At 50.4% G+C, this 11,752-nt stretch overlaps 1 protein-coding gene across 2 annotated transcripts; it reads right to left on the bottom strand.

Moving 5' to 3' along the window:
* Positions 1-786: 786 nt before the first annotated feature.
* lsm4 (LSM4 homolog, U6 small nuclear RNA and mRNA degradation associated) lies at positions 787-10,965 on the bottom strand. 2 transcript variants are annotated; one of them, XM_068015973.1, is made up of 5 exons: positions 10,882-10,965; positions 8,258-8,299; positions 7,664-7,762; positions 2,179-2,374; positions 787-1,057 (listed from the first exon to the last, which is right to left on the bottom strand). In XM_068015973.1, exons 1-5 carry the CDS (start codon positions 10,882-10,884, stop codon positions 966-968), a joined length of 432 nt encoding a protein of 143 aa, XP_067872074.1. In that variant the 5' UTR covers positions 10,885-10,965; the 3' UTR covers positions 787-965. The 2 variants fall into 2 exon arrangements, with proteins under 2 accessions (XP_067872074.1, XP_067872075.1); XM_068015974.1 differs by lacking the exon at positions 10,882-10,965 and adding an exon at positions 10,308-10,349.
* Between the last annotated feature and the right edge of the window lie 787 nt (positions 10,966-11,752).

Below are 11,752 nucleotides of genomic sequence, written 5' to 3'. Positions count from 1 at the left end.
TCTGGATCCTGTACCCTTCCCAACCCCTGCCCTCTCTGTATTTCAACCCCTATCCCCACCTGCCCATGATAACTTTTCTGGGGAGGGAATGGGGGGGGGGGGGGGGGGGGCGGGGAGGGGAGGTGCTGGTAAAGACTAATTGATCATCAGAAAGTGGCACCACGACCCACAATACAGCATTGAGCAAGCAGGGCTGTTATGTCTAAGAAAAGACACTGGGCTCGGTAAGATTTGTAAGAGCGTGTTACTGCCCCGGGCAGCTGATCAGATTCACAGACTCACTCCCGAGGGGCTCTGGAATGCAGACTCCTGCCTTCAGTGCAAAGCAGTGCATCAGCCCAATGCAGATATCTTTCACATCACTGGAGGATGAACACAACACACCCAGATGAATCACGGTCTGGCAGCTGCACCCGTCTAAAATTCTCTTGAATAAACAGAACGTAGATGGTGACAGTGGGTGGAGTGCTGTCTGATCCGTGGGAGAGGCTGTAATAACAAAGCAGTGAAACGTTTACTGCAGGACTAACACTTCGGGAGGGCCACCCACGCACTGGGATAGAAAGCGGCCTCCCCCACATCACTCGGCACAGATCAGGTGGACAATGTCACGGCCTCTGCCATTGACCAGGGTATGAAGGAGGGGAGAAGAGTACCCTGACCCAAAAACCGACCTTCCAAATCGTGGACACAGCCACTGAACTCAATCCCTCCCATCTCACGGCAATTACTTCCCTGGACCTTCAACTTTAAAATGATCATTTAAGAATTGCTGGTAAATCATGATTTTTGTTACATTTTTCTCCGACAATATTTATTTATAATTTACAAAACCCCTGTAACTAATCCCGATAAGTGGACCAGTGAGTCATTTACACGATCTGTACAGAAAACAAAGACTGTCGGAATATAGCAGGCACACGGATACACAAACATACACACTCACACACAGCACTCTAGTCCTTTCACGGCTTCTTCACTCCAGATAATTTTCCTGGCTTCTTCTCTTGCCCTCTAACAGCTCCGGTCACTCCGCGTCCACGCCCACCAAACACACCTGCCAAAAGGAAGCAACACTTGGTTATACCGACACTTCACGGCAGTAACTCCAAAATCTTAGATCGTTGCTCCATCCTCCCCCACACTGAAGATACAGTTTCTGTTGGGACAACGGCTCTGCCGGGTACCGGCTCGCCCTGAGGAAGCTCTTCACTCAAATCTGAACAGCAGATCTCATTCAACATTCACCACACACTTCCAACAGCAGCAGGTACCTGAGTTAGAAGGTCGTGGGTTCAAGCCCCATTCTAGAGACTTGAGTCCATAATTTGGGCTGACATTGCACTGACCCGTGCTGAGGGAGTGCCGCCCTATCAGAGGGATCATCTATCGAATGAGACATTAAGCTGAAGCCCCGTCTGCCTGCTTGGCTGGATGTAAAAGACCACATGGCACTATCTCAAAGAAAAGCAGGGGAGTTCCCCCCACTGTCCCGGCCAATATTTATACTCAATGCACATCACTAAACAGATTATTTGGTCATGATCACATTGCGGTTTGCAGGAGCTTGCTGTGCGCATATTGGCTGCTGCATTTCTTACATTAATACAGTGACTACACTTCAAAAAGTACCTCATTTGCTGTAAAACCCTTTGGAACGGCCTTAAGTTGTGAAGCTACAGAAACTCAAGTCTTCCTTTTTTACTTGGAGCCCCCAGATATGGATTCAGGATCAGGACCCCCACCACCACCACCCCCCCCTCCTCCCCTGCCAAATCCTAGATTTGAGAATGGGAACCACTCCCCCAACAATCCAGGATTTGGGAACAGGGCCCTTCCCCCTCACCCCCAATCCCAGATTTGGGAGCAAGAATCCCCACCCCCACCAAATCCAGGATGCGGGAGCGGGAATCTCTCTCCCACCAAATCCAGGAATTGAGAGCAGAAACTCTAGTCAATATTCTGTCTGTTAGTTGAACGCAGACAAACACAGGCAGCGTGGGCATTTAGCCAGTTAGCTGTTGTGCTTGTCGTGGAGAAAGGGGACAAAGGATTCAGGGTGTAATAATCATCTTTTAAGAGCCGGTTGGCGAGCTGGACATGAGAAGGGAAGCGAACCGGAGAGCACCCCATGATGCCCACACTTCAGTCACAGGTCAATCCAGAGACAAGCAATACCTCTCCCAGCACCACCAGCTGCACCCCGACCCTTCTGTTGTTGCTGCTGCTTCTGTTGCTGGATGCCACCACGACCTCTGCCCTTTGACACCACCTCCTCTTTCACCATGTCAATGATTTCATCTGGGATGCGGAGGTACTTGATGGTACTACCACGAATGTAACATTCAGGCATCTTCCAGAACTTGTCCCCGTCCTGCAAAACAGAGACACAGATCAAACACACAGACAGCTCTGGTAACAGTATTCCTCTCAATTAAAGGGATTTGATGCATCCAGTCAGAGTGCTAACCTCCAACACCAACGCAGGAACTTCCAACTCTCCCCCCCCACCCAAGAACAAACCTGTAACATGACCAACTGCAACAAGGATCTACATCAAAAAAGCAGACGCACAGTGCTCTGTGTGTCGGTACGAATGCATCTTAGAAAAAAATTCATACTTAATAGAGGTAAATAACAAAATGCAATTGACTACCCAGCTGGAGCTCTTAATACAACTCCACAAATTATTTCCATGCCAGCAACCCACCCACCAGTACTGTACCCCAGTGTTATACAGTGACAGACCTGTACCCACCAGTACTGTACCCCAGTGTGATACAGTGACAGACCTGTCCCCACCAGTACTGTACCCCAGTGTTATGCAGTGACAGACCTGTCCCCACCAGTACTGTACCCCAGTGTTATGCAGTGACAGACCTGTCCCCACCAGTACTGTACCCCAGTGTTATGCAGTGACAGACCTGTCCGCACCAGTACTGTACCCCAGTGTTATACAGTGACAGACCTGTCCCCACCAGTACTGTACCCCAGTGTTATACAGTGACAGACCCGTCCCCACCAGTACTGTACCCCAATGTCATACAGTGACAGACCTGTCCCCACCAGTACTGTACCCCAGTGTTATACAGTGACAGACCCGTCCCCACCAGTACTGTACCCCAATGTCATAGTGACAGACCTGTCCCCACCAGTACTGTACCCCAATGTCATACAGTGACAGACCTGTCCCCACCAGTACTGTACCCCAATGTCATACAGTGACAGACCTGTCCCCACCAGTACTGTACCCCAGTGTTATACAGTGACAGACCTGTATCCACCAGTACTGTACCCCAGTGTTATACAGTGACAGACCTGTATCCACCAGTACTGTACCCCAGTGTTATACAGGGACTTTTTGTGGGGAAAGAAATTCATTTGAAAAATTGAAAAATGAATTTCTTTTCTTTTCTATTACACCTCTCTTGATTTCAGGACAGAGTTTTAAAGCCAACGATGAACTAGTGACATGCAGCCACTGTTGCAATGCAGGATATTAGTACAGAGTCACAAAGAGTGTGGCTGTCGGTCCCTATGGCCTGAGTGGTGCCTCTGCTGCCACCCAGTGACTACACTGGAGATAACACCTTGAAAAAAGCACAATCTGACTTGCCACAGGTTCAGGGAGTTAGATTAGATTAGATTAGATATACAGCACTGAAACAGGCCCTCCGGCCCACCGAGTCTGTGCCGAACATCAACCACCCATTTATACTAATCCTACACTAATCCCATATTCCTACCAAACATCCCCACCTGTCCCTATATTTCCCTACCACCTACCTATACTAGTGACAATTTATAATGGCCAATTTACCTATCAACCTGCAAGTCTTTTGGCTTGTGGGAGGAAACCGGAGCACCCGGAGAAAACCCACGCAGACACAGGGAGAACTTGCAAACTCCACACAGGCAGTACCCGGAATCGAACCCGGGTCCCTGGAGCTGTGAGGCTGCGGTGCTAACCACTGCGCCGCCCTCTTGATCTCATTCTCACAGTAGCTGAGCCAGCAAGCAGGTGCTGGTTTCAGGTGAGACACGGTTCCAGTTACTGGCAGATCTCACACTTCACCCAAGTGGCCTTTCTTCACAATCCATACAAGACGAGGCCCCACCCACCTGGATCAATGCTGGAGGCATTGATCAGAGGCTGCAGTTAGGGATCTTCCCCTCAGCTCCGGATAATCTTGCAAAGCCAATGCCGTCATGGATCAGCTGTCAAGCAACAGGATGTTGGTGGGGTGCATGGTTTTACTGGATGAGCTCTTGTACAAGTGCTGCTGTGCACTTTTGGTGGTCAGTAAGACTTTGGGCCTGGCGTGGGATTCTTCTTCTTTGGCCTCCTTGTCTCGAGAGACAATGGGCAAGTGCCTGGAGGTGGTCAGTGGTGTGTGGAGCAGCGCCTGGAGTGGCTATAAAGGCCAAATCTAGAGTGACAGACTCTTCCACAGGTGCTGCAGAAACATTTGTTTGTCGGGGCTGTTACACAGTTGGCTCTCCCCTTGCGATTCTGTCTATTTTCCTGCCAACTGCTAAGTCTCTTCGACTCGCCACACTTTAGCCCCGCCTTTATGGCTACCCGCCAGCTCTGGCGATCGCTGGCAACTGACTCCCACGACTTGTGATCAATGTCACAGGACTTCATGTCACATTCGCAGAAGTCTTTAAAGCGGAGACATGGACGGCCGGTGGGTCTGATACCAGTGACAAGCTCACTGTACAATGTGTCCTTGGGGATCCTGCCATCTTCTATGCGGCTCACATGGCCAAGCCATCTCAGGCGCCGCCGGCTAAGTAGGCTGTATATGCTGGGGATGTTGGCTGCCTCGAGGACTTCTGTGTTGGAAATACGGTCCTGCCACCTGATGCCAAGGATTCTCCGGGGACAGCGAAGATGGAATGAACTGAGACGTCGCTCTTGGCTGACATACATTGTCCAGGCCTCGCTGCCGTAGAGCAAGGTACTGAGGACACAGGCTTGATACACTCGGACTTTTGTGTTCCGTGTCAGTGCGCCATTTTCCCACACTCTCTTTGCCAGTCTGGACATAGCAGTGGAAGCCTTTCCCATGCGCTTGTTGATTTCTGCAGAGACAGGTTACTGGTGATAGTTGAGCCTTGGTAGGTGAACTCTTGAACCACTTCCAGAGTGTGGTCGCCGATATTGATGGATGGAGCATTTCTGACGTCCTGTCCCATGATGTTCGTTTTCTTGAGGCTGATGGTTAGGCCAAAACCGTTGCAGGCAGCCTGCAATCCTGTCAATGAGTCTCTGCAGACACTCTTCAGTGTGAGATGTTAATGCAGCATCGTCAGCAAAGAGGAGTTCCCTGATGAGGACCTTCCGTACTTTGGTCTAAGACGGGCAAGGATGAACAACCTGCCACCTGATCTTGTGTGGAGGAAAATTCCTTCTTCTGAAGACCTAAACGCATGCGAGAGCAGCAGGATTAAGCCCCCTGCATTTGGGTAGGTGTGATGTGCCACCATTGTGGGAGGGGGGTAGGGTGGGGGAAAAGAATGAGTAAGAACATCAGGGTGGGGGAGACAGAAATGTTGTACATTTGTCAGTGGCTTTTTGGTGCCTTGCAGAGTCCTGAACTGGGTGTTATGCTCTTGCATTTGTCAGCTAGTCAGGAAAATGTCAGCATTAGGAGAGATTTCTTAGTGCTGGGTTATTAGATTGTTCCAAACATCCACGGAGCCAGAGAAACGAAGCTGGCAAAAGAACCAGAAACAAGATGGAGAATTTTTTAAAAAATTATGCAGTGTGTTGGGATCTGCCAGATTCAATAGTAAATTGGATAAATACTTGAAAAGGAAAAATTTGCAGGATTATGGGGAAAGAGCAGGAATGTTTCTAATTGGATAGCTCTTTCAAAGGGTAGGTACTGGAACAATGGGCTGAATGGCCTCCTCTGCTATAAGATTCTGTAATTAAACAGCACAGGGTAATAGCATTAAAGAACTCTGGCATGTAGCTAGCAGTGAGCAGTGCAGCCATGATGGGTTGCAATTTCTATGATTGATTTCTGTCCCGGTTCACACATCCAAAGGTTTTGGGTAGGAGGCAGATAAACCTACGCAGCAAGCGATATGAACAGGGTTCCAGTAAAAGAGCTCATGGAAAACACAAGCCACAAAATAATTGCTGAACAGCTCAGCTTTAACAAGACACTGGAAATACAACCTCCAGAATATACCACGCAGGAGGGGAGAGATCCCGGGGCCGCGCAGGAGGGGAGAGGTCCCGGGGCCGCGCAGGAGGGGAGAGATCCCGGGGCCGCGCAGGTTCCTCACTAAAGTGAAGAGGTGGAAACTTGGCACAATGCCTAGAGAGCTCTGGTCAGGAAACTAGACACTGTAACTGGGAGTCTTTAAAATAATGAAGGGGGTTCATAGGGTAGACGTCATGAAGATGTTTCCACTTGTGGGCGAGTCCAAAGCTAGAGTCATAAATATAAGACAGTCACTAATATATTCAATCAGAAATTCAGGCGAAACGTCCTTACCCAGAGTGTGGTGAGAATGTGGAACTTGCTTCCACAGGGAGTAGCTGAGGCAAACAGCACAGATGAATTTAAAGGAAAGCTGGAAAACAAATGAGGAAGAAAGGAATAGAGGAATATGCTGATAGGGTGAGATGAAGTAGGTTGGGAGGAGCATGAACACCAGCAGGGACCTGCTGGGCAGAATCCCTGTTTCTGTGCTGTAAACACTGTGTAATACAAATCCTGCTCAGAAAGATCTCACACGGGTTGAAGAGGCCTTTGTGCAAGACTAATTTCAGTGACATTGCACTGTGCAATCCAAACCACAGGGTGATATTTTACACAGGAGTGTTTATTTTCAAACAATCAGTCCTGCAAGTTTAAGGGAGTGACCACCTGGTTTCTCTGTCAACCTCGAGCTGCTTATTTCCTCACTGCATCTCCATGAACAGTGGGCCAATATTTCCTTTACCACTAAACCTGTGAGAGATTCACAGCAAAAGATTGAATGGAACGGTGCAAAATCAGGAAATGTGAATAATCTCTCTGACCTGTTACTTTATAAACAGTAGCCTGTATAACAGTAGTACTGATTCACATGTCAATCACTACATGGAGGCTGCTGTTTGAAAGATGTTGGTGACATCGAGTGACTGTCGAGTTAACAGTCACTTCATCCCAAAGGTAATTCATTGTGTTTGAGGTGTTTCAATGACAGGGCAGGCATTTTATAAACCATCCTCTTTCTTCTGACAATCAGTGCTGGTTTTCTCTCACGCTTTCCTTTGCAACATAGCAACAGGAGGAGGCCATTAACCTCCTTGATCCTGTCTTGCCATTCAGTTAGATCTTGGCTGATCCGTATTTTAACTCCATTTCCCTGCCTTGGTTCCTCAATACCTTTACCCAACAAAAATCTATCAGCGCCAGTTTTGAAATCTTAGATTCACCCGCAGCCTCAGTTTTAGCTTGGAGTGCGTTCCAGATTGCCACTGCTTTTTGTGTAACTCTGTTTCAGTACCTCTCCTTCTGTCACGATGTCTCCTTAAAACCGCTCTCTTTAAATAAAGTATTTATGTTCAATTTGGATTTGTCCTATGTGTTTTTATATTCAAACTGTTCAGTGAAGGTTTACACAACCACTGTCACCCTGAACGACAGCCACATACCCTGGATGTACAAATGACCTCTCGCAAGTTGATATTCATCCAGTTGTCACAGCTGACTAGATGACCGTTGTATGTCTCTCCATTCTTCAACTCCACAAGCTGTCAAACACAAACACAGTTTATTAAAGGGAGAGAGTTTCTCAGTTTGGTACTGCTGAGTTTAACATCGGGACCTTGCTGATTAGGGTCAGAAAGCAGCCGGGAAGCATTCCTCATATCGGGTATTCTGCAACAATCTATCCTGCCAGGGTACGGACTTCAGCCCCACAGGCTCAGCTGAATTGTGTCCCTGGCCTCACTCAGCTCCGAGGCCAACTGCTGATGAGGTCTGACCACCACCGTGGGTTTGGAGATGGTGCGGTGTTGTAAATATATCAGGAAGCAACAACTGCATGGCTCAGGGTGGCCCTCAATCAATGCTGGGGAGCAGCACCCAGGCAGAGATTGGGGGTGGGGGCAGGGTCACAGGGCGGGGGGAGGCATTTTACCATAAGATTGGCTGCCTTCCGCCCACCCGAGCAGCAGATGTCAGACAAAACTCCACCCAGACTAATCAATACCCGTTAATGCAGACACTCCTTCAATCCGACTCACCATTGGATGATTCTGTGCAGTCTTCAGTAACGAGAGGGGAAGCTGAAATAAAGAAAAAAAAATTAAATTTAGGAAGAAAGTTTCAATCATCACTGAAAGTTCTGGAACTGAGGCACCGCCACCAGCAAATTCTGAAAAGCAGGCAAACCAGTTACTTCTAGTTTCTCCACCAGGTAAAGCACATTATCTCCCACTAAGTGCAGCAGCTTCGTTTGGTTTGCATCAGAGGTCGAGGAGGGGTGTGAGAGATCTCTCTCTCTGGCCAACACACAATGCCCCTCAACCCATAACAATACATTCAATAAATCAGACATCTCACCACTCTGTGTGTATTTATATAAAGCAGCTTTCTCCCCTCCTGATGGCACCAGTCAAATCCCACCCCCTGTACCTTTCAATACCCCACCCAGTCTAATCCCACTCCCCCCCCCCCCTCACTCCCTGTACCTTTCAATACCCCAACCCAGTCGAATCCCACTCTCCCCCTCACTCCCTGTGCCTTTCAATACCCCAACCCAGTCGAATCCCACTCTCCCCCTCACTCCCTGTACCTTTCAATACCCCAACCCAGTCGAATCCCACTCTCCCCCTCACTCCCTGTACCTTTCAATACCCCAACCCAGTCGAATCCCACTCTCCCCCTCACTCCCTGTACCTTTCAATACCCCAACCCAGTCGAATCCCACTCTCCCCCTCACTCCCTGTACCTTTCAATACCCCACCCAGTCTAATCCCACTCTCCCCCTCACTCCCTGTACCTTTCAATACCCCAACCCAGTCGAATCCCACTCTCCCCCTCACTCCCTGTACCTTTCAATACCCCAACCCAGTCGAATCCCACTCTCCCCCTCACTCCCTGTACCTTTCAATACCCCAACCCAGTCGAATCCCACTCTCCCCCTCACTCCCTGTACCTTTCAATACCCCAACCCAGTCGAATCCCACTCTCCCCCTCACTCCCTGTACCTTTCAATACCCCACCCAGTCAAATCCCACTCTCCCCCTCACTCCCTGTACCTTCAATACCCCACCCAGTCTAATCCCACTCCCCCCCCCGCTCACTCCCTGTACCTTTCAATACCCCAACCCAGTCGAATCCCACTCTCCCCCTCACTCCCTGTACCTTTCAATACCCCAACCCAGTCGAATCCCACTCTCCCCCTCACTCCCTGTACCTTTCAATACCCCACCCAGTCTAATCCCACTCTCCCCCTCACTCCCTGTACCTTTCAATACCCCAACCCAGTCGAATCCCACTCTCCCCCTCACTCCCTGTACCTTTCAATACCCCAACCCAGTCGAATCCCACTCTCCCCCTCACTCCCTGTACCTTTCAATACCCCAACCCAGTCGAATCCCACTCTCCCCCTCACTCCCTGTACCTTTCAATACCCCAACCCAGTTGAATCCCACTCTCCCCCTCACTCCCTGTACCTTTCAATACCCCAACCCAGTCGAATCCCACTCCCCCCTCACTCCCTGTACCTTCAATACCCCACCCAGTCTAATCCCACTCCCCCCCCCCTCACTCCCTGTACCTTTCAATACCCCAACCCAGTCGAATCCCACTCTCCCCCTCACTCCCTGTACCTTTCAATACCCCAACCCAGTCGAATCCCACTCTCCCCCTCACTCCCTGTACCTTTCAATACCCCAACCCAGTCGAATCCCACTCTCCCCCTCACTCCCTGTACCTTTCAATACCCCAACCCAGTCGAATCCCACTCTCCCCCTCACTCCCTGTACCTTTCAATACCCCAACCCAGTCGAATCCCACTCTCCCCCTCACTCCCTGTACCTTTCAATACCCCAACCCAGTCTAATCCCACTCTCCCCCTCACTCCCTGTACCTTTCAATACCCCACCCAGTCTAATCCCACTCTCCCCCTCACTCCCTGTACCTTTCAATACCCCAACCCAGTCTAATCCCACTCTCCTATTCACGGCCCCATTACTCTTACACTTTCAAAGTTCCTCCACTTATAACAGTATTAATTAACTGCCTGGATCGGTGGTGGAGGCAGAAACCCTCAATTCATTGAAAGGTTACCTGGACCTGAAGTGCTGGAACCTGCAAGGATACGGACCAGGTGCTGGAAGGTGGGATTAGATAGGATGGCGGGGCTGAACACCACATCCCGCACCCCACCACCCCCATCTCCCCCCCCCCCCCCCCTCTCTCCAACACCCCTCCCCACCCCCACCCCCTCTCTCCACCACCCCCATCTCCCCCCCCCTCTCCCCTCTCCCCACCCCCTCTCCCCCTCTCCCAACCACCCCCTCTCCCAACCACCCCCTCCCCCTCTCCCAACCACCCCTCCCCCTCTCTCCACCACCCCTCCCCCCACCCCATCTCCCCTATCCACCACCCCCATCTCCTCCCCCTCTCCCAACCACCCCTCCCCACCCCCTCTCCCCTCCCCCTCTCCCAACCACCCCTCCCCCTCTCTCCATCTCCCCTCTCCCAACCACCCCTCCCCACCCCCTCTCCCCACCCCCTCTCCCAACCACCCCTCCCCCTCTCTCCAACACCCCTCCCCATCTCCCCACCACCCCCTCCCCCTCTCTCCACCCCCTCTCTCCACCACCCTTTATCTTTCTCTCTCTCACATTCTCTTTCTCACCATTTTTTCTGCCGCTTTTTTTCGGCTTCCGGCGCCCCTGTCGCAACTGACCCTGTTGGCCCCGCCTCCCGCCTAATTGACAGCTGGATTCCCCAATCAACGGCCACGAAGCTGTATATAGCCAATGAGCAACCACGCTCCCGGCTCTAGCCAATCACTGGCCGCGTTACTGGCTGTAGCCAATCAGCGAAAACGTCCCTGTCTATAGCCAATCAGCAGCCACGCACCCGGCTATAGCCAATCGGCGACCGCAAGCCTGGCTCTAGCCATTCAGGGGCCACGTTCCCGGCTACAGCCAATCACTGGCCGCGACAATGGCTATAGCCAGTCAGCGACTGCAAGACTGGCTAGAGCCAATCAGGGGCAACGCTCCAGGCGATAGCCAATCAGTGACCGTAATACTGGATTATAGCCAATCAACGGCCACGAGCCTGGCTATAGCCAATCAGAGGTCATGCTCCCGGCTGTAGCCAATCTGCGGCCGCGAGGATAATATAAACAAGAAATGCTGGAAATACTCAGCAGGTCTGGCAGAGAGAGAAGCAGAGTTAATGTTTCAGATCAATGACCCTTCATCAGAACTGGCAAAGGTTACAAATTTAATAGGCAAATAAAGTGGGACTGGGGCAAAAGATAACCAAAGGGAAGGTGTTGATAGGGCAGTGGGTCACAGAGAATAACTGACCAGGTCATGGAGCAAAGGCAAAGGGTGTGTTAATGGTGAGTGTTAGTGCAGAGAGGGTGTTAATGGGCAGAATAATGAACAGCCCTGGCCAAAAGCACAAACATGAAAAAAACAGTGGGTAGGCACAGTAGAAACAAACTGAACATACTTAAATAAAATAAACACATCAAAAAGAAAACAAATAAC

The sequence above is a fragment of the Heterodontus francisci genome, chromosome 36, assembly GCF_036365525.1.
Source record: "Heterodontus francisci isolate sHetFra1 chromosome 36, sHetFra1.hap1, whole genome shotgun sequence".
In the NCBI taxonomy this organism is placed as follows: domain Eukaryota; kingdom Metazoa; phylum Chordata; class Chondrichthyes; order Heterodontiformes; family Heterodontidae; genus Heterodontus; species Heterodontus francisci.
The sequence above is the reverse complement of the archived record's forward strand: the minus strand, read 5'-3'. Positions and strand labels throughout refer to the sequence as shown.

What these genes read in the sequence shown, in the direction of transcription:
- lsm4 (XM_068015973.1), bottom strand. An exon ending in AGGTCATTTGTACATCCAGG is followed by an intron (nt 2,375 to 7,663) that starts GTATGTGGCTGT and finishes TCTGTTTTGCAG; the next exon opens with GACGGGGACAAGTTCTGGAA. An exon ending in AGCTGGTGGTGCTGGGAGAG is followed by an intron (nt 1,058 to 2,178) that starts GTATTGCTTGTC and finishes TCCTTTTGGCAG; the next exon opens with GTGTGTTTGGTGGGCGTGGA.